At 41.1% G+C, this 25,731-nt stretch overlaps 1 protein-coding gene across 1 annotated transcript in view; it reads left to right on the top strand.

Annotated features, from left to right (window-relative positions):
- The window catches only part of ABTB2 (ankyrin repeat and BTB domain containing 2), a 146,017-nt gene that overhangs the window by 116,482 nt on the left and 3,804 nt on the right, over window positions 1-25,731 (top strand). The window contains exons 4-15 of the mRNA XM_081891455.1: window positions 7,441-7,593; window positions 10,970-11,135; window positions 11,807-11,896; window positions 12,370-12,471; window positions 15,414-15,510; window positions 16,148-16,283; window positions 18,362-18,588; window positions 20,067-20,245; window positions 21,027-21,132; window positions 21,237-21,339; window positions 22,476-22,566; window positions 23,723-23,791. Of these exons, the coding sequence (XP_081747581.1) occupies window positions 7,441-7,593; window positions 10,970-11,135; window positions 11,807-11,896; window positions 12,370-12,471; window positions 15,414-15,510; window positions 16,148-16,283; window positions 18,362-18,588; window positions 20,067-20,245; window positions 21,027-21,132; window positions 21,237-21,339; window positions 22,476-22,566; window positions 23,723-23,791 (1,519 nt within the window). The remainder of the gene's footprint in view (window positions 1-7,440; window positions 7,594-10,969; window positions 11,136-11,806; window positions 11,897-12,369; window positions 12,472-15,413; window positions 15,511-16,147; window positions 16,284-18,361; window positions 18,589-20,066; window positions 20,246-21,026; window positions 21,133-21,236; window positions 21,340-22,475; window positions 22,567-23,722; window positions 23,792-25,731) is intronic.

A 25,731-nucleotide genomic window follows, 5' to 3' on the forward strand; every position in this document is an offset into this window, starting at 1 on the left:
ATTGCACAAGGAATCATTGTGGTTTAGAAAGCTAAGCTATGCAACCTATTATGTATGTATACTCTGCAAGGCAAAGGTTTAGCGGTATTTAAACAACATATACACATGGGGGAAGTAGATGGAAGAAAGCATTAATTTTTAATCTCTTGATTTACCAAGCCTGACTTCCAATTCAGCGATGAATATTTTGAGATGCTGTTTCTAAAAGGTACCTTGCCCATGTTTGTCTTGCTTTTTGGTTTCCTCTGTAACTTGTAAATATATATATATATATATATATTAGAGAAAATAAATAGGGCCCTACCACTGGTAGACAAATAGCAGGTGAAATAATTCTAGCGCAAAATACTGAATGAAATGTCCAGAAGACAGATCTTGGCTGACTTTATATGTATCAAGGGTACATATAATCTGTACTGGGTTCTGCAGGAGACTGTAGAAATGAGTAGTTTTGTTTTCCGTATTTGTCATTTCATCGTTAAGCCTGTAAGGTGCAGCTCAATCATATTTTCATGACACCCACCTGCAGTTTTGCTGGTTTTCAGAGGGGAGGATGTGATTAACAAGGAGGGGCGATCTATGGCTATATCAGGGATGCAAGCAAGCTTATAGCCAGATAATAGTATTACAGAGCAACCCTATGGATGTTTTACTCAGAAGTAAGACTCACTGTGTTCAGTGGGGCTTAGTCCCAGGTAAGTGAGGATCAGATTGCAGCTTTAGTTTCTGATTCACATAAGTAGTTACTAGCTTATGAATGGAATAACTGCATTATATTTTTTCAATACAGGATTTTCATTAAGCAGACTCATATCAAACTGCTTCTGAGAGCAATGCTAATGAGCTGTGGAGGAAAAAAGATAAAGTATTCCCAGGATAAAAATCTCGTGGTCAAGTTTCACTTTTGCAGCAGAATTGAAGCTTAACTCTTCTTTGATTGGTCTTAACAGGTTTCTTTACATAAAAATACACTGAGGTATGGAGGAAACTGTAAAATATTGAAGGAAAAAAGATGATTCTACCCTCCCCCACCCCTAGGTTAAAAGTCAGATATTTCAATTAATAATATCAGAATTTGAAGGGGGGAATGTGTACAAAGATGGAAGCAACTTAATTATGAAGATATATAAATGATATTGAAATATGGATATGAGGCACTATCAGGTAAAAATTATGTGGCTAAGGGTATAAACCTATAGGCAGCCAGAAGCAAGTCTTACACAGTTCTGTATGTCTTACTTCTGAGTAGACATGCTTAGGATTGCAATGTTAGCAGGACCTATGAAAGTCTGACATTTCAGGACCAGCACACTTCTCTGGGGAAGATCTGCTTTGCTTTGGAGGAGGTGTGAAAATCTCCAAAGTAGCCTGATTTGGTTCAATATTCAGACTTTGTCCAAAGCAGATGCTTCTTCCTGATGGATTGCTCTTGATGGGTTGCTTGGATTTAACACTCCAAATTGCTTATTATAACATATTGTACACATTTATGTATCAAATTTCTTTAATGCAAATATTTTCTGGGGGATTAACTAATAATTAATACTTAATAATAATAATAATTAATACTTTTTTATTTATACCCCTCCCATTCACATATTATTGATACTAGGGGCAGCAGAGAGTGCTCACAGCAATTGAAGGTCTTGGTATCCTGATGCATGTGTGCTGAAACAATTCAAGAATATTGAACATTCTCTGTATCAGGCCCAGAATCCCTATAGTAAGAATGTGACGGCATGATTCTTGAGTGTTGAAGGGTTCAATGAAAACTGGTCACCCTTTCCTGTATCCATTCTTCTTGGACCTTTTGGTACCATGAGACATGCTTTTTTAGCTGAACAGAGCCACAGATTTCCAGGAAGACTAAGATTATATCTTTGGAAATTTGGAGCTGAAACTGTAGAGCTGTCATTATCTGTGCCTATGCATACACATTTTTCTCCATCTTACTACTTATGTTTCTGGTTGATCTGGGTGTGCAGGTTTCTGTACAGTCCTGCCCAGACCAGTTTTCCTTAATTTTTTTAGCTGGCAAAGGAAAGGATACATGCGCAGCCATTTATCCATTTATAGAGATATCCACATTTATTTCATTCTATATCAGCCTTGCCCAATGTGATGCACTCCCAATGTGGTGGACTACAACTCCCATTGTCCCTGAACACTGGCTCTGCTACTTAGGGCTTGATGGACTGCATGCATTTAAGACACTAATGGGAATTGTATAAACAACTGTATAACTTTCCGTATACATCTGAAGGCAGCCCTGTATCAGGAAGTTTTTAATGTCTAGCTTTCATTGCATTTTTTATATTCTGTTGGAAACTCCCCAGAGTGGCTGGGGCAACCCAGTCAAATGGTCAGGATATTATTATTATTATTATTATTATTATTATTATTATTATTACTACTACTACAAATAATCTGGAGGGCACTGGTTTAGAGAAGGCTATTATGAACTGGGATATGACTACTCAATGCCAAAAATCAATATCCTAACATTGCAGAAAGATAATTTTATTTCCTTTTTAATCAGTTTTTCCTTTAACAGAGTTGTAGCCAGTGTTAGTCATATCAGAGGAGACCCAGTGAAATCCTTCAACCTAATTTAGTCATGTCCATTAACTCCAATGGGTCTACTCTGACTAGGACTAACAGTGGATACAACTTGTTTGTGCTCCTCATTTCCAGCGCTTTGAAATGTTTACATTAGGAGTGAAGCTGACTGGACCAGAAGATCCCCTTCAGTTTTCATTGCACATAAAGCTATCAAGCTATTTTTGCTAGCTAAAAGCTAAAGTTGCTTCTGCTCTTACAATCATGTTGTCCATGGTTTACCTGCCAGTACAGTTTACTCTCATCATGGTTTACTGTGCATGAGCCTTCTGTGCTCACTCACTTTGCTTCTCCCAACTTGCACTGGGAAGATACAAGCCACAATTCCTAGCTTTGTGGTACATCTGAAGTGGGGATCGTCATTTGTTTTCTTTAAACCACAGTTGGCAAGCCAGGAACAAAGTACATGTGCTTCCACATGAAAATAACTACTTCTTACAGAGGGGGTATTATGTGGCACCTGTAACAATGCCAGAACTGCAGAGCCAAGCAGTAGGGTGGGCACCTATGGGGTAAGGTGATCCTGCAAGTAAATTGGTCCCTGGCTGCTGACGGCTTCGTTTACCAAAAGCAACACCTTTATTTATGACTTACTGTGATGTATGAACATGACCATTCTCCATTTACTCTCTTGGACAGAAGGGGAGCAAACGTTTTCACAGAGCAGTGAGATTTCCTCCATGCCATTTGGTAGTCTCACCCCTCAAATGCTTTCCATTCAGATTCTGTTCCGACATGCCAGCTGCTGTTTGTAATTCTGGCCTCTGTCAGCTTTTACAGCATTGAATTTCCACTCTGTAAGTGTTACTTCTGGTGTCGGCGCTCAGTAGCCTTCCCACTCTTCCCCAAATGACTGAGCAGTTTGTGGTCAGGTTCACCGCTTCCTCATACCAGTAATCAATTGACTTAGGAGTCATTTCCATCTCGAGAAGCATGACAAAGAATGAGTTATGGGTCAGTTCTTTTAAAATCTGACAGGTTCTGAGCCACTAGAGTATGCCATTTTCATCTAAATAAAAAAAGAAGAGCCCGTTCACAGGACATGAGTTGACATTGATCCTTGACTGCCTCTGCCAGTGACGGTTATGTGTACGCTAAATCAGCATTAGGAGAGTATTTCACCTTGGATATTTTCACACAGAACATGCTCTGTTTCAGTTCTATAAAAGGCTACCTCATATTCTTACTGCATGCAGCAATTGAGGGCTATGTTTGATCAGGTACCTCAGCATCTTTTGTAAAGCTTAAAAGCATCCTTTGGAATGGGGAGACATGTATTGAGACAGGAAGACTGGGGGAAATGGGGCTTTTCATCCTTTCTTGTCCGTTGATTTCCCTGTTAAAATGCACCACACACACATTGCTAATAGCCTTGCTGGGGTGGGGCAATAAGACAGGTACAAAACAGTCACTTGCCTTCTTTTTTAAAATGAAGGTGCAGGCAATTATTTTGATCAGGAAAATAGCACAGTGGGGAAGAGTAAAACATCACTACCCTCTTCCCTGTCGCCCATTTCTGCAGCTGTTTTAAAACAACTAAACTGGGCTCCATTCCAAGTGCTGGTGCTTGCCTTTGTAGCCCTCTGCATCATAGAATCCAAGTGACTGCTGGTTCATCTCCTCTCCTGTCACTTAACCCAATCTACACCTAAGACCATTCTCCAAATCCCTGGTTGAGTGGCAGCCAGGAACAGAGCCTTTTCCACGGTGGCACCCCATCTGCAGATGGCCCTTCTTTGACAGGCTTGCCTGACACTCATACTATCAGTTCAAGTCCTTTAAAAAAATTGCAAGGTTTTTTTGATAGCGCTAATTTTTCTCTGTTTTCTTTCTTTTAAGCTAATGTGGGTTTTTAAGAATTTAGAGTTTTACCTTGACACACACTCTTCTTTTTTATATTTTGTAATCTCCACAATTTTTCTTCTTTTGTAAACTGCCCTTGGGAATGCCAAGTGGCTATTGAAGGGCACGTTACACATTTCAGGAATGAATGAATAAGTTTTTAAAGCCCATTGGGAGATCCAGTTACACGTTGTTTGGTCCAAAGAGAAATCTGCAAGTCAGCTTCCTGCCTCTTAGTTTGACACTCTAGCATTAAACAAGCAGGGGCCAGATCACTCTGAATGGGCCGCCTGAGATTGTATTTCTTTTTGTGTCTGTGATAATATATATGTGGCAAGCAGGAAGATAAACATAGGAGCTGAGCTGTCACACTTCTGATGTCATTTTTGTGGGGGAAACACCATGTTTCAGTGCCCAAAGAATTGGTTTCTGCTCGCTGGAAGGTCACCTCTGTGCCTGGTGTAGAATGGCTAAATGCCCTGTAATCAAAAGCACTTTGTCTGTCTTTATTTGAAAGTAGCTCACTGACTCCTGTCAACTCTTTCAACCTGTTTTATAGGACTCTTGGTCACATCCCCATCATACATTTACAGCACTCTTATACCACTTTTAACATTCATGGAGAATCCTGGGAACTGTAGTTTGTCAAGAATGCTGCCCTCACAGAGCTCCATTTTCTACCACGCTTAACAAACTACAGTTTCCAGAATTCTCCAGAGCTGTTAGGACTGCTATAATAAGTGGATGTGACTTTAGCCTGTGAATGGACAGACCTAGAAACAGGGATGGAAGAAGAATTAATTTGGTTTGCATTTTGATACGAACCTACCCAGTTTACACGGGTCTCCTTCAAAATTCACAGTTCTCTGAATTTTTCAGCGCAGCATACCAAAATGTACATACTATTAGTGGAAAGGCAAATGCTTAGAAAAACTAGCACATTTCAGGAAATGCAGATGAAAATGTTTATGAATTTTCATACAGACTCTTTTTTTTAATGCAAACCTGAGACTGGAAAAGTGAGAAAAGTTGACAGATTTGTCTTTCTCTACCTTGAAAACAGGGTATGCCACTCCCTTTTCCTACTGCAGCTCACACACACCTCCCGGCCTCCATCTTTACAAGCCTTTTAACAGACTTCCTAGCTGGCAAACCGAACACCAAATCACTCTACTACTTTGCCCACCCTTTCTCTCCTTCTCCAAAAAGAATGGTAGAAATCAATGTTTTATAAACTTTACCTAAAAGCTTCCATGAAGTGGGGAGGGGGGGAGTGAAGAAGTTGTGACCCAGAGGGCATAATGGGGCGGGGAAACCAGTTAGCACCCACCCTCTATAGTTAGGTTCCTTGGAAACAGGCAGAGCTGGTTGGTTTTCCCAGAGCCTAAGGAAAAAGCTGTATGTATACAATGCAGTGAGTGCACTTTTCCAGCAACCTCACCTCTCAGGTTACATACATCTGTACGCAGCATTAGTCATTTTGTGAGGCACCTTGAGAGGCCTTTGCTGGATTAAAGGCAGGATAAAAGTTTCTAAACCAACTGATAAATTACAAAGAGGGTTCCTGATGCTGTCATTCTGAGCAGTGTACTTTGCCCAAGCACTGTGTGTGGGTGACCTACTCTACTCCACCCCACCTCCTTGACGAAAGCTACAAATAAATACTTAGATATTGTTTTTGATTTAATTGGTGAGGTAACAGATGGAACAAATGGTTGGGAATGCTCTGTGGGAAAAATTCCTTTGTGGATTAGGAGGGTTAACTAGATAGCAGAACACAGAAGGGAAATGGGTGCGGAGGGAACAGCGCGTGTTGCTTTTTATGGGCTGCCTGTGCAAAACACACCTTGCTTGTGGCAAAATGGAAACAGATGTTAGACTTTTGATGAGCGGAGTTGAAAGTATACATGTTGAAAGCCTGGCAGAGGGAGCTCCACTCACAAATCCTATTATTTGCAATGATTTCTAACAGGATTTGTCTTTCCTGCTCTTCTTCCCCGCTCCAAACGCATCAATCTGAAAATGCCTTTCATGATGTCATCCGCTTTTCTTAATACCCAGTTCATTTTTCTTTCCCTCTATCACATCTGTGGTCCCCCCCCCCACCTTTCTGATCTGAACTTTAAAGGGTAGGAAGAAGTCTATCCTCTTAGCCCCACGGATCAATTGCTCAAAGGGGAAGCATATTTTTCTAGCATAAAACATACTGAATTGGATTTGAGAATATGTTTCTTTAAAATATACACTTGGCATCTGTAAGCCTATCAGCAAGGGCAGCTTCATTCTTTCGGTGGAACGAAACAAATCAGTCTTGGTGTTTCTAGTTCTGAGGCAGTGCTCTGGTAAGAGAAGTGATAATAATGATAATAAATAGGGGGAAGTTTCTACTATACTCTCCTTCTTGAGTTGACTAATAAGTACATACCATCAGAGGCCAGGTAAACAAAAGAAGGCTCACTCATCAGTGACTGGAGAATTAGAAATCATATTTAGTGGTGACCCAGAGCGCATCATTTCACTATTCCCCATGTAAGTGAATGATTTCTTACAATGGAAAAAAAATACTGCAGTTGGGGACAGTTTTGTGTGGGCCAGCTATTGAGTTCATGGCTCAGGCAGTATTTTAAGTATGAACTCACAGCACACATTCTTAACCACCTCAATTCTAAGTGGATTTTTAAAAAGATAAATCCTGGTGTATCTACAGGAGTACTGTTTATTCCAAATGCGGTTCTTCCTACCTGCAGAACATACAGGCTGCCAATCTGGATGCAAAGGCCCCAAATCGTATGTTACTTGAAAGTAGCTCCCATTGATGTCAAAGAAAGCTTACTTTCCAGTTTGAAGCTGAGTGTGGAGTTTTAAGAAGAAATTTTTCAGAAGTGAATAAGATTCCTAACTTTCTAGGGCACTTTGAAATATATTTGGCCCACATAACAATCACATGAGGTCTAATGGGACTTCCCTTTCTCTCTGAAGGCCATTCATGCTTCTTCCCCCACTGATGGAATGGATGCGAGTTGCTATAACGTATGCTGAGCACCGGAGGAGTTTAACAGTGGACAGCGATGATATAAGGCAGACGGCCAGGCTACTCTTACCTGGCTTGGACTGTGAACCTCGGCAGCTGAAGTAAGTATTGTGCTTTTATTGCTTGACCAAAAACAATCCAAAAAACTCTGCTGAATTTAATCACTGTGTATTCTTGTGCAGCTTGTAGGTTTCAGACAATTTCTACACACACATGCAGAAGACTGAAGTTTGTCCAATGTTGCAATGAGTGTGTGTGTGTACCTAAACTTCAGGATCATCCTTTGCCTTTAAGAGTCTTTCACACTAGCGAAATACCGTACACGATGGGCAGAGAACCTTTTTCTTTTGAGGGGCATATTCCCTTAGGAAGGTTTTTGGACTCTTAACTATTTTCTGTCCTGGCTAGCAGAGCCAATGGTGAGGGGCAAGGGGAACTGGGGTCTTCCAAGAACTGGAGATCACCACATTGGCTACTCCTCCTAAGAGGTACTATTTTCTGAGATAGAATCAAAAATGGGTGCCCCCTTTTCATGTGTGCTTGAAATCAGACACGTGATCTGTGTAAACTGGGCAGACATTTAACCAATGGGCTTGCCTGTCCCTGACATGTCAGTGGCACTTGTTTTGAGTAAATACACAAAGGATTGGTAGCAATAATCCCAAACTTGGAAACTACAGCAATGGCTCAAAACTTTTCATGCTCTTCCATCTACCTACTTTTATCATGGACTGGATTGAGATGGGTAAGCGACACCATATGGGCTTACACGGGGGGGGGGGGGGGACCATGTAGGGAAATAGCATTCACACACGTGCAAATGATCACATTTGGCACATGCATGACTTTGGCATAGAATGCACACACTGGGAACTTAAAATGGGCCCCGGTGTCCCAGTGCGTGCACCACATATAAATGGAAATATCGGGTCCTTGGATCTCTTCTCAGCCTCTGCAGCCACATTTCCAGGCCACAGCCCTCTTCCTGCCCTGCTTTGCACCATCCTGGAGTGTTTTTGCCTGCCTGGAATGTGTCTTTAAAGATGCTTCTTACTTGCCTGAATGAAGACTAAAAGGGTTGTGCAGGTGTCTGGGGAGAGCAGCCTGCTGCACAAAGGAAACCCAGTCAGATGGGTGGGGTATAAATAATGATGATGATGATGATGATTAAAATCCACAGTTGTTGCTCTGTCCACCTTTGCCCCTTGCCCTGCTCAGTGCTGGCATGTGGCACCCAGGAAGTTGCCCAGAAGGGGATGCAGCCCTCAGCCTGAACATGGTTCCCCACTCTTCCCCTTGCAGACTGTAGATAAACTCATAGTAAACAGCCATCTGTGTTTCAGACACTATTTATACTCTGGCAGTTTTGCAGGCGCTGGCAGTGGTCCTGGCATCACACAACTGCCACAATCGTCTAATATTTCTATACAATGATTTTGATGATGAGATTATTTCCACTATTTACTGTATTGCTGCTCAGCGCAGTGTTTGCTGCTGATTATAAATACATCTTATGCACGAAGGAAGGGTTTTATTTATCTCACAACCTTCTATTGGATGCTGCTACTGAGTCCCTGCTTGGCTGTGGACAAGTCATCAAACATCCTCCAGTGTGACCATTTGTAAATCTCGTAAAAGGTTTAGTATTCATTATGAGAAGAAAGGTACTGCAAAGATTAATCGTGCTTTTTTAGTGAGCATTAAGATAGTTAGATGAAATGCACTGGGGAAAATATTAGCATTTCCCTTAGGTAGTCAGATGAATGAATTGCTCAAAAGTCACTGCAAGATTTCTTTCTTCTTAGTCAAGCTAACATTAATCTCAGAAAGAGAGAGACATTGTGAATTTAATAGAGTGCTATATTTTATGGAACAAATTCTTTAATAGGAAGTTGAAACTAAAAATAGAATAAAATATCACACAGCAAGATTTCTAAAGCCCTTCTGCCCAACAGTAGACCTTAATGCATCTTCACAAACATCCTATAAGGTAGTAAAAAATAAAATAAAAGCAGGAAACTTGCAACAAATAATAGAACAAGCATGTTGATGTGGCTGTCAACTTGCTGAAACTAAGCAGCTCCTAGTCTGGTCGGTGTTTGGCTGGGAGACTGCTGGAGAACGGCATGTGTGCTGCTGTGGATTCTATGATGGAAAAAAGGTGGAGTAAAAATACAAGACAATATATAAATGACAGCTCAGATGGCTTCATAAAGATCCTTCTTTCTCACCTTGCGACCTTACTCGTTAATTTCAGTTTAACGGGCCCAGTTTGCCTACACAGAAGACTGCATCAAATGAATGTGCTGGCCATGCATGCAAGAGAGCTGTCACATGGTCCAGTGTGTTAGAGCTAGTCTAAAAAGGGCAGCAGCATGCTATAGACTACATTGTAAGTCTTTGGGCCGCAGATGGTTAGTGCCATTTTTTATTGCTTCACCATGTAAAAAAAAATCTTGCAAGCACAAAACTAGCATTCTGGAACAAGACATTATAGTAAAGCTTGCTCACTAATGCCAGTTTTCTAAGAGTATAGAGCTTTCATATGGGGGAGCATTCAGAAATATGATTCCCACCTACCTAAAGTGTAGACCATAGGTGGTGGCCAATGTGGCCCTCTGTGAAAGTTCAGACCAGCGCAAGGATTTCTGCTTGCACAACACCACATTCCCCCCACCCTCTTCACCTTCTCCACACCTCTTCTAAATATATTCTAGGGGTTCCCACAACCCTCTGGAGCTGATATGGGGAAGATGTGTGAAATGCATAGGGGGAGCAGGGGGAAAGTCCTATTATTCAAGGAGATGGGATGGGGTAGTTGAGACTGTTCCATATAGTAAAGGAATAAGACAACTCTGATTTTCATTAGGTCATAAGGCCCTGCTTGATTTTATTGGAAGGCACAGTTTTTTTATTTGATAAGAAAATGAATTGTATCTTTAAAAGCTTTTTCCTGGTCGTATGAAAATGTTTTTGTGTGAAAATGTTTTTGTGTGAAAATATTTTTCCTCAGCTATCTGCAAACAAATAATTGGGGTTTTGGTGTGGGGTGTGCGGGTGTAAACGTTATAATACAAACACAAATAAGTACAGACATCTTGTAGTAACGGGCTGCAGCTCTGTGGTCGGGGAAAGTCTGGGCAAAAGCATTAGTCTTTACAAGACATCTTAAGCAACTGACAGGTGATGTTTCACATATGGCAGAGGGAAGGGCATTTCAGAATGCAGGGGCAGTAGTGGACAGATTACTCCTGAGGCAATGTGGCACTCAAAAGGGGAAAAGAGGTCGCCGACCACCTCTACTGATCTTCCCCGAGCCGAGTCAAACCAAGGCCTGCTGAAATTCAGGACTATAAATAATCATAATAGGGGGTAATAATACAACCCCCTTTAATATTAATAATACGCCTCTCTTTAAAACCAGTAATGCACTGCTTAAAATTGCAGCTATATTTTCTGGCTATGTGTTACCAACAGGCCTGAATGCTGCTTCAGTTCCTTCCGGAGAATGGATGCAAAGGCCGCCACTGAAAAATTCCAGCAGGATTTGGGGTTTCGAATGCTGAACTGTGGAAGGACTGACTTGATCAACCAAGCTATAGAAGCACTGGGTCCGGAAGGGGTCAATACAATGGATGATCAGGTATGTAGAAGGACGGGGTGTGGGTGTATCTAAAATTAATTAGGCAGATCAGTATACAAAGCACTTACTGAGATAGCTCAGACACTGTCTCTTCCAGCTCTGTAGCCCTATGATTCTAAGTTGCAGAGGACGTTCCAGTTCATGAGAACTGATACTCTTCCTTCCTGCTGCCCACCATTATCACATTCTGGGGATTGGCAGACAGAGGCAATTTCATGGGCAGCAGCAACCAAGTAAAATTTCTCATGGGGCAACACAGCAGCAACAAGAACATCAGCAGGCACACACCCCTCAATCCACGGGTGTTCTTTGGAGGTTGCCAACCATTATGGACGTGTTGACAAAGGGAAGGCAAAATGGCTGTATCCTGCTGCCATTTCAGGGACTCCAGTTGGTTATGTGAAGAGGGGAGCCTATTCTTCTTGCAGAGTTCTCCCAAGTAGGACCAGCTCCCTAGTGTAGACCTTTGCCTCCAATTCATGGGGGGTGATGAGGATGGGCAGTGACAATGGGACAGGGGAGCAGACCTAGCATGCTCATCCCTCTCTCCCTTATGCTATTCTGTCTCATGCAGTTAGTATTCCCAGATAAGGCTCAAAAGTGTGCCTATAAACTCCATGTGAGAATCTGAATCGCAGGCTTTTTGATGACCACATGTTTTGTCCTTAAAGGGTATGACTCCACTCATGTATGCCTGTTCTGCTGGTGATGAAGCCATGGTCCAGATGCTGATCGATGCTGGTGCAAATCTAGATATACCAGTAAGTAAAGACTGAACCCAGGGACGCTGCCAGTTTAAGGCCTGACCAAGAACCATTGCTTATTATCCCTCAGAAACAGTGTCTTGTTTGGGGACGATTGCATGTACTGAAGGCCATTCTGAGAGAGAGATTTCCTTCTCTGAAAAATAATTGTTATGGATTCTAAAGCAATAAAGCTTAAATCACCTTCAAAGCTTGCCACAGATGAGATCATGATTAACAGTGGCATAGTAATGGGGAAATAGAGGGAGTAAATGTTTCCTCCCTGCAAAAGCAGCCTCTGAAGGAAACCAGGAGATGCAGTAGAAAAACCCAAGGGATTGAATACACTGATTGGTGTTGGCAGTACTTTCTGAGTCGTGTCAGCCTGTCACTCCCAGGGGCCGTAATTTACTAGGGAAGTGCCACTCCCAGGCATTGTTAAGGGGAGAAGAAAGATGGCAGTGGCTAAACATTCTTTCAATTTCTCCTAGGTCCCTGGTAGTTCCTCCCGATACCCATCAGTTCATCCTGATAGCCGGCACTGGACTGCACTCACCTTTGCTGTGCTACATGGACATATCTCTGTAGTTCAGGTGAGCAAAAGATAAGTTGTCAATCTGCAGTTTGAAATAACAGGAAACAAAAAGGAGATGCAGGGCATGCAAGTTCAGAAAATAGTTGCTTTTGTTGCTTTTGGAATATATATCTATCCTGTAAAGATTAATATTATTATAAATAAAAAACACAAACAGGATAGAGCATAGTTTTTTAAAAAATAACAACAGTACCAGGTCATCACACAAATAACAACATATATTAAACTTACTCCTAAAAAGACTTCATGTCATCATTATATTTTGTCTACATATTATATTTATAATATACTTAATAGTGTATGTGGTTGAATATTTCCTTGCATTGTATTACATTACGAACACACTCCATTTTTCAATAACCAAGTTATTGACTTGAAGACCTTCTCTTACACCTCAGGATATTAGTCAATTTTACTACATTCATTAACTCCCCAAACCTCAAAATTCATTCATCCAAGGTAGAACTTCTTACTTTTCCCCAGTTATGACAGATTATCATATGTCTCTGTTAAAAAATAGATTATAATTTCTTTATCTTTCCAGAATATTAAATCTTTCCCATAACCCAACAGTAATTAGTACTGGATCTGCAGACAGAACTATTATAAGCTGACTTGATTTTTCAGCTCAACACATGATCTTGGGCATCTCCAACAAATATACCACACTAATAAACTTATGTCAATTTTGTATTACTTCCCAGCTTTCCAGAAGGAAGGAAAATTCAGCAAGTTTGCAGTGCTGATATGCTATGTCTGCAGTATAAATATGTCATAACATTTGTCATGCAATGTTTTGCTCCTCATTATTTGTTTATCTGAATGTTTTTAAAGTTTTCATGGACCAGTTGCAAAGGTACCATCATTGATCAAAAAAATGATATATTTCCAAGGGATCTGTCCACAATATGATTGTTTTAAGATCAGGATTGATCACATGCTTAGTTACGGCAGGACAATAGAGACATCTGGAAATCCAAATCCTCTTGCAGTTACTAGTTATATCAGGATATAGGAAGAATATATGTAAAATCATTTGTGCATTTATAAAATGGTGGCATCGCACAGGTTGTGCTTCTCCAGGCTCTTCTAGTAGTTCTAGCAGAATTGAGCTTTACATGGAGAAGATAAGTCTAAAAGTTTCCTCCCTCTTCCTAAGTAATGAAAAGAATGCCTGCAGTATGATCCTAAGTGGGTCTAGTTGGAAGTGTATGCAGAATTTCAATTTACCACACAATTCCATACATGTCTACCCAGAAGTAGGTCCCATTGACTTCAGTGGGGCTTACTTCCAGGTAAGAGTGCCTCCACACTGAATAAGGAATGATGCTCCATTTATAACTAGCTTTTATTTGTTTAATTTTCTTCTTCCAAGGAGGCAATATGAACAGATATCTTGATAAGTATATTTGGTAGCTAGGATGTGTCTACATATTAAAAATTAGATTAATGAAATATAACAATATATCCAGAAGTTGCAAAGCAACATGTTTGAAATGTTTCTTTAATATGTCATTGGAAAAACCAGTGTTAGTCATTCCTTACACTCCCAAACATGTCAGCTGCTGCCTTGTGCAAGTCCTCTTTCTGCTTATATTGTCTGTGTTGTGGTCAAAGGCTTCGTAGAATTTGGGTCCAGTGATGTATTTTGGGCTCTTGAAATACTATTATCTTCTCCCTTTAATGTCAATAGGAATTTAAAATGAACAACAGCAAGTAGTCAGTCATGGGTAGAGATTTTCCTGTTTCTGCTATTTCTGTTCACGTAAGTTAGCAAGCAATTGTGGACAGAGTTCATTCAATTTCGAATTATACATAAATGCAAATGTCCATGCAAATGAGATTTTGCCTTCAAAGACTTGGAACATTGCCAGTGCACTCTTTAGTATTGCAAAGGCCGGGCACACTTAATTTACACATGCAATGATAATAAGCGTGTTTTGCCCCAGAGACACTGCTGAGAATCCTGTCAACAGAACCTTTCAGAAGAAATGAAGCCTTGGGCTTTCTAAGCCATGTTTTTGTTAACTGCAATTAATGTTTACTCACTCCCTGTTGCTCAGTGGTAAACATTTAATCTTTGGAAGCTCTGTTTTTCAGGTGTCTCCAGCGACCCATGGGAATTAATTGTAGGACCGATTCTGATATAATAATAATAATAATAATAATAATAATAATAATAATACCCTGTCCATCTGGCTTGGTTTCCCCAGACACTCTGGGCGGCTCCCAACAGAATATTAAAAACACAATAAAAGATCAAACATTAAAAACTTCCCTAAACAGGGCTGCCTTCAGATGTCTTCTAAAAGTCAGATAGTTGTTTATTTCCTTGATATCAGAGTAAACACAATGTGGGCAGATCCTATGGACACACATGCTTGGATTACTCAGTGGTAGTTGTGTAACTGCCACATGCAACTTTGAGGAATATTCAGAAGTACAAATCAAAATGCTCCTTTTAATGACAGCATTCCCTTTTCCCTATTTTTGTAATGTTTCATTGAAGAACGTTCACACTGAGACCTTTAGAGCCGGTAAACAAGAAGGCAGTAAACATAAGTAAACTTGAAGGAGTTTTCCGCACAGCATTCTCCAATAAGAAGAGAGGAGGATGCTATGAGCCTAGTACAGTGGATCCTCTGGATATGAACTTAATGCATTCCGGGGGTTCGTTCGCACCCCAAAAATAACATAAATAGAGGTGTGCTTCTGCACACACAAACACGGCATGATTGAGCACTTCTGCACATGCACATGCAGCAAAACCTGGAAGTATACACTTCCGGGTTTGCCGTAGCCGTAACCTGAAGATTCCATATCCAGAGGGATACGTAAGTAGAGGTATGATTGTAGTGGATTTCTGCCGAGGGAGGTTACTCTTGTACTTTTTCTGTTGCTCTGTTTCTTGAGTTGTTTATTCCTACTGTGCATTTGCAGTTGCTCCTGGATGCTGGAGCCCACGTCGAAGGCTCCGCTGTGAACAGTGGAGAGGACAACTATGCAGAGACCCCACTCCAGCTGGCTTCAGCAGCAGGCAAGTCTGAGCAAGCGTTGCATTTTCACTCCCCAGAAGCAGGAATTTGCTCTCTTAATGCGCAGTAGGTGTCAAAACACATAAAAGTGGGGAAAAGCAATGTTTTGAAAACTGCCAAACGCATCTGTTCCCGCACCCTTCAATATTTTTAAGCTGACAGCTGCTGTCATGCAATTGCTGACTGAGCATTCTGTGTGCACAGTGGGGCACTGGGATGATGTGTAAGTTGCGCGATTTGTACAAGGCTGTGTGTGACCCAAGTGGAGGCATGTCCATCTGGTCTTCTTCATCCTATTTCAGGGGGAATGGTCATAGGTACCTGCTGTACAAATGCACAAAGTTGTATACTCGTTTCCTAGACTGCACATTCTCTTGTACACTCAGTGGGACGTGCCCCACCCTATGTACAGGATTCTCTGCTCACTATATGTGAACTGGCCATATGTGTGTTCTTTTATACCTGGATTGTTTCTCAGCTGTGTGTCATTTACTGTATAGCATTTTAATGTGTGTTGTGCATCAGTTAAACTATAACCCATTTTCTCTCTATGAATGAATACATAAATCAGATGGTTTCTATACAATATAGTATATCCTTTGAAAATGCCAATAAAGGTAAAATGGTTTGTCTTTCTAGGCAATTATGAGCTAGTCAGCTTGCTACTGAGCCGGGGAGCAGATCCCCTTCTAAGCATGCTAGAAGCCAATGGGATGTCATCATCGCTTCACGAGGACATGAATTGCTTTAGCCACGCCGCTGCACATGGACACAGGTAAACCTCATAGACAGGCACTCATCTCCAGACAATGATGCTTAAAATGCCAAGTTAACAGCAATGGAATGTACTTCAAGGTGGTTGTACAGTATCTCCCCTCTTCCTCCAGCAATATGGGTATAACAAGACCAGGGGCATTTTGCAGGGCTGGCATAACCCACTCACTCTTAGCCACTGCTCTACCCTCTTCAATATAGGCATAATATGGATGAACTTCATTGGCATTGACTGTCAGGGACTGGGCAGAGGAGGAACGGTGGAGACCTCCTCCCCATCCCGACCCTTCCAGGGAGGAGGAAGACAGTATAGATTTATGACAGGGATTTGCTGGAGGTAGCAGCTTAGAGGCAGATGAGGGAGGAAGTTGAGAAATCATGGAAGAACCAGAACAACACCCAGCTGACATGTTGTTGTTAGAAAGTATTCCAGCCAACTTCATCTCCCAGAACCCAGAGAGCCTTGAAAGTAGGAGAGCAAAGAACTCAGAGACAGAGAGCACGTAGCAGCACCCATAGAGAAGATGATGAGAATGACAAATGAGGAGGTGGGAGAGACGGAGGGTGGAGATTCACTCGGGACAATGCCATTATCCAAGAGGCTGGGCTTAATAGCCTCTCATTGTAAATACTGAATAAAAAAGGACGGTAAGAAATCTTAATTTGTCTTTATACTTTCCTGGGCAACAGCTGGGAGTTGCTGACAGCATCCTGACATTGACATTAACAGAGTATTTTTTAAAAAGTTTACAAACACAGAACAAAACAACATTTTTGTATGGCATAAGTCCTAAGTTAGGAAGATTGTGAGCTCGTGTCTCTGCTGCTATATTTTGCTTTTGACTTCACTCCCCCAATCACACTTATGCTAAAATCATGGGTACCTGAACTATGGAGTATCAATTACTTCTTCACTAGGGAAAAGCAGCAGAAAATTTCCCTATCTGTTGCTTCTTTCTGGAAAAAATGCACAAGGAGAGCATACAGGAGAGATAAATTTGTGCCCTCTGTAGTCATACAGAAAACGTCATGTGCCCAGCTTGTGCGCAGAGAGAACAGTGGCAAGCAGTAATTTGGATCAACCACTAACAGTTGGTGTGGCTGTCATGTAAATTTGTGTGGTGCAGTGGAATGGGGACCTGCTGAAGATTGTTATGATGGTAAAGGAAGATGAACCCATGTATGCTTCTCTTGCTCTTTGGAGGAAGAAAGGGGATACAAATTGGGGTAGGTGGGTGGGAAACATAGATAGCCTATGGACAAAACAATAAGTATTCAAGCACTGAAAGGATTTAATGTTGAATTCTGCTTTTATATTTATCCTGCTGATATGAAAAGGCACTTTGCCATCTTTAAAGCATATCTGTGGAGATAAGGGTCTATTAACCCAAACTTCTCTCATAACCTGGAATGAGCTCATACTTTATAGCCCTCTTCAGGCAATACCTGTACATGTTGAGTAAAGAGGTGAGGGGACAATGAGCATGCTAGCTCTGCCTCCGCCATTCCAGTTGCCATTGGGATCACTTTCCACAAGCAGGAGGGCAATCTTCTGAAGTGGGGAGACTTCAGTATCCATGGAGTACATTCTTGTGTGTTTTAGAATACAGTGGTACCTCAGGTTACAGACGCTTCACGTTACAGAATCCACTAACCCAGAAACAGTACCTCAGGTTAAGAACGTTGCTTCAGGATGAGAACAGAAATTGCGTGGCAGTGGTGTGACAGCAGTGGGAGGCCCTATTAGCTGAAGTGGTGCTTCAGGTTAAGAACCATTTCAGGTTAAGAACGGACCTCTGGAACGAATTAAGTTCTTAACCTGAAGTACCACTGTAATGGGGTTTTCAAGATCTGTGCGGAGCCTCCATGAGTACAGGAAGCTCTCTTCTTCAGACAGTCACTCTGCAACTTGTGGAGGGCCACAGGTTCAATGGGGAATATTGCTATAGCACACTCATCTCTCATGCCCCACCCTCCACACCCCATGTTTAACAAACACAGGATCTGAACACCTGAAGAGAACCTGTTGGGATACCACACCCAACCGTGAATAGCATCTCTCGTTTTCCTTTATTGTAGAAATGTTCTGCGCAAGCTCTTGACCCAGCCGCAACAGTCCAAGGGAGATGTCCTCTCGCTGGAAGAGATTTTAGCAGAGGGCGTGGACAGTGACACCTCCAGCCAAGGAAGCTCCAACGAGGGCCAAGTTAAGCTATGCAAAGCCAGGATGAAGGCTTTGCAAGAGGCCATGTACTACAGTGCTGAGCATGGTTACGTCGACATCACAATGGAGCTCAGAACGCTTGGTAAGGGGAGCTCATTTCCGGACACATTGCTTCAAGAACAACAAGGCCTGCAAATTTAAGATACAGGAATTCCCACTCTCTCTGTCTATAAACATTTTTTTTATTACATCTAATATAATGGACGGGATTCAACCACTGAGTGCCCCCCCTTTGTCATCCCCTGTGTACCCCCTGCACTCCCAAAATTGGATCTGAGGGGTAGGGAGGACCTCTGAAACAGCATGTGAGGGATCGCTCTATCTGGCAAGCCCAAATGCTTGCACCACTGGAACGATCAGAAGAGTGCAGCATTGAATTCCTCTAAATATGTTTCTAGAATACATTACATAAAACTTTAATAAGTCAGCACCTGCCTGAAAGCTTACATTCTAAAAGGCAAGACAACAGAAGTAGTGGAGAGAGGAAATATTTGCATTTCTGTGTTTATCCATATTTTATTTATTAATTATAGTGTTTCTGAAGCAGAAAGAGGGCCCTCATTACTGTTGGAGTAACACATGAGAATTGCAAAGTAACAGAACGTGGACCTGTGATTTCTCAACTTTTAACATTTGTTTGCACATTCTAAAAGCAGAGCAAATAAATAAATACAGATCACCAAGATTTTTTTAAATCGTTTCACATCTGTTCCTAATTTGATCCATGCCAAAGAACTCACTGTGTTTGTTGTAAACATCTAGTTGTAGCAATGTTCAGTTTTAGAAACAATGTATAGGACATTTGTAGGTAACCTAAGGTCCGTGGACTGGATGTGGTCCAATCGCCTTCTCAGTCCGGCAAGCGGACGGTTCGGGAATCAGCGTGTTTTTACATGAGTAGAATGTGTGCTTTTATTTAAAATGCATCTCTGGGTTATTTGTGGTGCATAGGAATTCGTTCTTCTTTTTTTTTCTCCAAAATATAGTCCAGCCCCCTGCAAGGTCTGCTTGACAGTGGACTGGCCCAGTGAGCCTCTTGGGCTTGCCGATCAGAAGGTTGGCGGTTCGAATCCCCACAATGGGGTGAGCTCCCATTGCTTGGTCCCTGCTCCTGCCAACCTAGCAGTTCAAAAGCATGCCAAAAAGTGCAAATAAATAAATAGGTACTGCTCCGGCAGAAAGGTTTTGCCAGAAGCGGTTTAGTCATGCTGGCCACATGACCAAGAAAAACTGTCTGCGGACAAACATCAGCTCCCTGAGCGCCGCAATCACAGAGTCATCCGCTACTGGACTTAACTGTCAGGGGTCCTTTACCTTTATCTTTATAACTTCAGTGGGTCTGCTCTGAGTAGGACTAGTTTTATATACAACCCACTACGTCTATCATACCTTGCAAGTAAATTCCCCAGAGACATCTGGTTAGAATATTGAGAAGAATCATTTGGTTTGATTCAGCAAAAAAAAAATATGTATATTTTCTGCCTTTTCTTTTGCTGCCATCAATTCAGAGCTTTCTCCGTGGTAAAATAATCATTTTTGCTTTCTAATGAATGGCCACAGGAATCCCATGGAAGCTCCATGTGTGGATTGAGTCACTCCAAACAACTTTTTATCAGTCTCGTTACTCAGTAGTGCAGAATCTTCTACGGGAATTCGTCACCATTAAAGAAGAGGACTACAATGAAGAGCTGGTTAATGATGGACTGCAGCTGATGTTTGAAATCCTCAGAACCAGCAAAGTAATCAGTTTCAAAACTATATTCAGATATGCATTGTTTGGCTCAAGAAAATCTCCGGCTCCTTCCAAGGGCTCTGTAGTTTGCTTGGGCGGAATCAGTGATATGTGAGGATCCCAGTTAATTCTGGAAGCAGGGGACAATACCATGCTGTGTTTACTTGAGCCTGATTAACACAATTTTGCCAGAGATCAAATGTAAAAGTTCTCAACAAGGTCTCCATCTAAGCAGAGACCCTCCTTCTAATAGTAATTGAGATAAATGTAGTGAGTTTGCTCTAAAAGGATTTCATTAAAACACACACACACACAGCAAAAATACTTTTATTCTGACTTTCTGCCACACAGTTGCATACATGGAAATTTAAATGCATGCAATTTGCAAAGATCTAAATAGTCACACTGCATTATACAGAAGTAGATAGACACTTCAAAAGGATAATACAGACCCTAGTCTTACTCCAGATTCAGCAATTCACAACTAGTTGCAAAAATCACCCCTCCCAGCTGTGGAATCACATCCCTATATGCTTCAGAAAAGACATCTAGCTCACATAGTGGGGTCCAGATTTGTATTTTTCTTAGCAAAGAGATATTCCAGTAAGAATGGATTTAAAATTAGCTCTGTTTGAACCTTACACTCTGCAGAGAGCTGAATTTTAACTCCTTGTCCTTCATATTCCTCTCTATACTGTAAGGGAGCAGCAAGGAAAATAGGCAGCTTTTAGCTGTCTGAGATTGGTCCTTACAGAGCTCTAATGATCTCCATTCGTTCTTATTCACAGAATGAGTCTATCAACCAGCAACTTGCCTCTATCTTCGCTCATTGCTATGGAAGCAGCCCCATCCCTGGCATTCCTGAAATCAGGAAGACACTTCCAGCACGCCTAGGTAAGATGGTCACCAGCAGAGATTTTGAGAGTATTGTTTTTGACTTCGTAGCTGTAAAGCCTTTCTAAACCATTTCCTCCTCCTCTTCTCCTTCTCATTCACAGATCCTCACTTTTTAAATAACAAAGATATGTCCGATGTTACTTTTCTAGTGGAAGGAAAACTGTTTTACGCACACAAAGTTCTTCTGGTGACTGCTTCAAACAGGTGAGATACTTAGGAAGTGGCACATGATACCTTTGCAGAGTCATTCCAAGATAAAGAAAGATGAATAGTTGAGTTGCTTACTCAAAGAAGTAATCCCTATTTTAGTTTTTCACAATGCCAAGCTGTCATTTCTTTGAATATGGATGCAAGGAAGCATCGCTGTCTTGGCAGCTGTATTCTCCTTCATACATGTTAGTCTGTGTATCTGTCACATCCGATCTACACATTCATGTGAACCATTCTTCAGCTTTTATTGATAACTTGAAATACTTAAGCTGTAGAAGGAGGATTAATGGATGGTTGCAGCTCAGAATGGCAGAGTGGAAGGCCAGAGGGAGGCTTTTCTTCTTTCAAGGAGAACAGGACTAAACAAGATTAGATATGGTATGTAGCAGGCATGGGAAACCTACTGCCTGTGGGTCTCATTAGACCTAACATGGCTTCTGGTTTTGACCACAAGACCATTTTTTCAACTAGAACCGGCTGCCCATTACCTGTTGTCAGGTGCAGGGCAAGTAAAGGTACTGATGGAAAGGAACAACCTCAGGAAGGTTAAACTGTGCTCCTGATTGTTTCTTGGAAAACATGACTGGCATTCATCTCCTTTAAAATTTGACACCAAACCCAAGCTCCACTGGGATTGGTTTCACTTTGGAAGTTTAGATCAGGGCTCCAGAGGGGAGCCCATTCCTGCTGAAAGCAGGGCTTGCAGTCAGTGATGCAACCCCCGTTGGGACTGTCTGTACTTGGAAGCAGTCAGCTGATTGGCAAGTATTTCATGTTTCACCAGAGTTGGATAAGATCACATATTAGCCAAAACCAGGCTTTGAAGGACAAGAGGAAATAATGAGAGGCAGGAGGGTGCATGCAATCACACGGCTTGTTTCCGGCCTAGCCTCATGTTAAACCTTAATCAGACCTTCATAACTTCTTTCATATACCAGGAGCTAGTCAAAAAAATGGTTTTACCTACATATTTTTAATTCTGCCTCTCACATGGATTTTTCTATCAGGAAAGAAGGTGTCATTGAAACTCTTAAAGCCATAGGCCCTTTTTTCACTTCACATATAGAAAAATAATCTAAGCAAATGCAGCTTGAAAGGCTCTTTCTGAAATCTTTCGTCTGCTTTCACAGGTTTAAGACACTGATGACCAATAAAACTGAACAAGACAGTCAAGGCAGCAAGACTGTAGAAATTAGTGATATGAAGTACAATATCTTCAAGGTATGTATTTAAGAATAATCTGCACTGTTACCCTTTTCAAATGCTAAAATTGAGTATGATTCAGAGGCATCATAGTCTGAAAAGTTTCAGGTTTAGGGGACCTGTCATTCAAAAGAATTAACAATTTTGGCTGAAGAAGCGGGTTTTGCTTATGTTCAAAAGAAGAAACCAATATAAATGAACTCTAAAATTCATTCATCAAACTGAGATCTACCCAAAATTCATTTGTCCAACCAAACGCTTTACTCCATCCCCGGTTACTTGTTGATGTGGGCAAAGGAGCTTGTGAATCAGAGATTGCTGAAATGCTCAGCAGCAGTTTTCATGTCATGGTGTCACTTTTTGCATTGGTGATGAATTGCTATTACTTTTGTCCATGACAGCAAATGTATACCAGAGATAACTGGGACTCCTAGCACAGCTCAAACTGTACTTGTGTAAACAGTCACCAAAATCTGCTGGAAGTTACGAGGCATAATTTTTATGCCATGTTAAGCAAGTGAGGTCTGAATAGAGTCAGAAAATGTGCAGCCTTTGTGTTGAATCTGTTTAATGGTCAAAAGGTTAAAAGGATTGGAATATTTAACTTTTACTCTCTTTTTCAAACATCTGCAATCCTTAATGTCCAGTATGTCATGAAAAGGGAGAGTTGGCATTGGCATATAAACAAAAATATACACCACTGAAATCCAGCACTCAGGAGCTCTTCCCACTTTCCAGATCTGTTTTTAAAGATCTATGGGAAAATGTGTTGAGGCTGGAAAACTGAAAGCCTAAAAGTAACATTCTGTAGAACTGACACAAGGATCCGTTTATTTGCACTCTTTCCTCAGCCATCAATCACTTATTTTTTGTGCTTTGGCTATATAGGAAAAATGCAATTGCAGCTCAGTTTGCAAAGTGGAGTCATTCTGTATTTTAATCTCGAGCTGAGCTGTAATTGCTATGTTTGCATCCAGACTTTGCTGGCCAGACCGGTCCATCGCCAGAGTTGAATAGTAAAGAGCTTACACGGAAATTAATATTGCATATTGCACTTGCTTTAATTTATAATCACTGAAAGTTTCTGTATTGAGAGCCAAGTTGCTGTGTGAGTTTCCCAAGGCAAACCTGTGAGTTCACATTTCTCACTGCTTTGGCTGTGTTCCTGTTTCAGATGCTGATGCAATATTTATATTATGGAGGAACAGAATCTATGGAAATTCCTACTGCTGATATTTTAGAGGTGAGAGCATTTCTCCCAACCCCTTTCAGTCTATTGCAATGGTTCTCAAAGGGTGTAGCAGGAGAGGATGGCAAGTGTGGCAGGAAGATGCAAGGACAATTACAGAAACATTTAAACATTTCAGTATAGTATAGTATAGTATAGTATAGTATAGTATAGTATAGTATAGTATAGTATAGTAGTTTCACAGATTTCTCCCCCACCCCCAGAATATGGATAGGTATCTTTTCAAAATGAGAGCAAGAGCATCAAGTGATTCTGAGGACGATCCTGGTTGCTATTTATCATTATATTTTGGGAATGATTCATGTTCTTATGTAGCTGCTTTGTTTTCTACTTTCTGGATGTCCCATGATCATGTTATAAAATAGTCGTGCTCTGTGTTATAAATCAAGCACTTCTAGGAGTTGTTTCTTTATGTTTTCCAATGTATTTCTGATCAATAAGAAATTCGGTGTGGTGTGAGCAAATATTTATTCTGAAAATGAAGCCCAGAGAAAAATAGTTTCAGAACCACTGGTCTGTTGTCATCTTGTGCTGGTTCAGGATTATTTATTTATTTATATACCAATAAACCATAAGCACACTTCAAAGGAGTTTGCATTAAAAAGATACAATAAAAGCCTTCAAAAGTTAAAAGCAATTTAAAAGGAAAAAGGTTAAAAACAAGCATTGTGGAAGGATGAACTCTTAATTGCCTGCATAGGACTGGCGGAATAGAAATGTTAGTGTCAATAATATTGGGGACGTGTATCTATACCACAAAATTTGTGCTTTGCAGGCACACTGTGCTGTTTGACAAATGATTTCCTAAGAGTTTAGACTGAGTGCCCATGTGATATATTCTGAAACAAAAAGAGCACTTCCCTGTTTAGGGAAGCTTTTAATGTTTGACGGACTATTGTATTTTAATATTTTGTTGGAAGCTGCCCAGAGTGGCTGGGGAAGCCCAGCCAGATGGGCGGGGTATAAATAAAATAATAATAATAATAATAATAATAATAATAATAATAATAATAATAATAATAATAGGATGAGGAAAACAGATACTCCACTTTGTGGCTCAGTGACTGGAAATGGGGAGCCCGTAGACTAGTTAATCTGTGCATTTATGTAGAAAATTAATAGTACAAGGTTCAAGTTAGGTGGAAGTTCATTTTTGTCAATTTAACATACTGGGCCAGCTAAATCAAAATCTACAACCAGGTTGTTATATAGTCATACCTCGGGTTGAATACGCTTTGAGTTGAGCGTGTTTGAGTTGCGCTCCACGGCAACCCAGAAGTAGTGGAGCGCGTTACTTCCGGGTTTCGCCGCTTGTGCATGTGCAGACTCTCAAAATGACGTCCCGCGCATGCGCAGAAGCAGCAAAAAGCGACGCACATGTGCGCAGATGTGCCGTCGCTAGTTACGTTTACCTCTAGATGCAAACAGGGCTCAGGAATGGATCTCGTTTGTATCTAGAGGTACCACTGTAATTTACAAACATGGCCAATCAGCAATGGTGATGGGAATTATAGTTCAGCATCACCTGGAAGGCCAAAGGTTCCCCACACACCCCGGGTTAGATGCTCCACAGTTTTGGAATCTGGGGGGCGTTATGTCTGTTGTTTCTTTTTTTCACTCTGTATTTGCCGCTTACCTCTCTTACCTGATGTTTTAAGCTGTTATTTTTAAAGGCTAGTCCATGTTTCCACCTGTATCTTATTGCCCTGATTGTGAGATTCATTGAAACAAAGCAAAGTTTAGAAGAGCATCCAGCAAATAAAAGCGATGCGATGCGCGGGTGTGAAAACTCAAAATGTGATCATATTGCATCACAGCATGAGTAGGGAGAGTTCATTATGGAAGAAAATGGCACAAACATGCCATGACACACTCGTGTTGCAGCTGGTCTAGACTAGTTGAGGATTGCTCCATGCTGCTTTATTCTGTATTGT

The sequence above is a fragment of the Podarcis melisellensis genome (genome assembly GCF_964234715.1).
Source record: "Podarcis melisellensis genome assembly, chromosome: 1".
Taxonomy (NCBI): Eukaryota; Metazoa; Chordata; class Lepidosauria; order Squamata; family Lacertidae; genus Podarcis; species Podarcis melisellensis.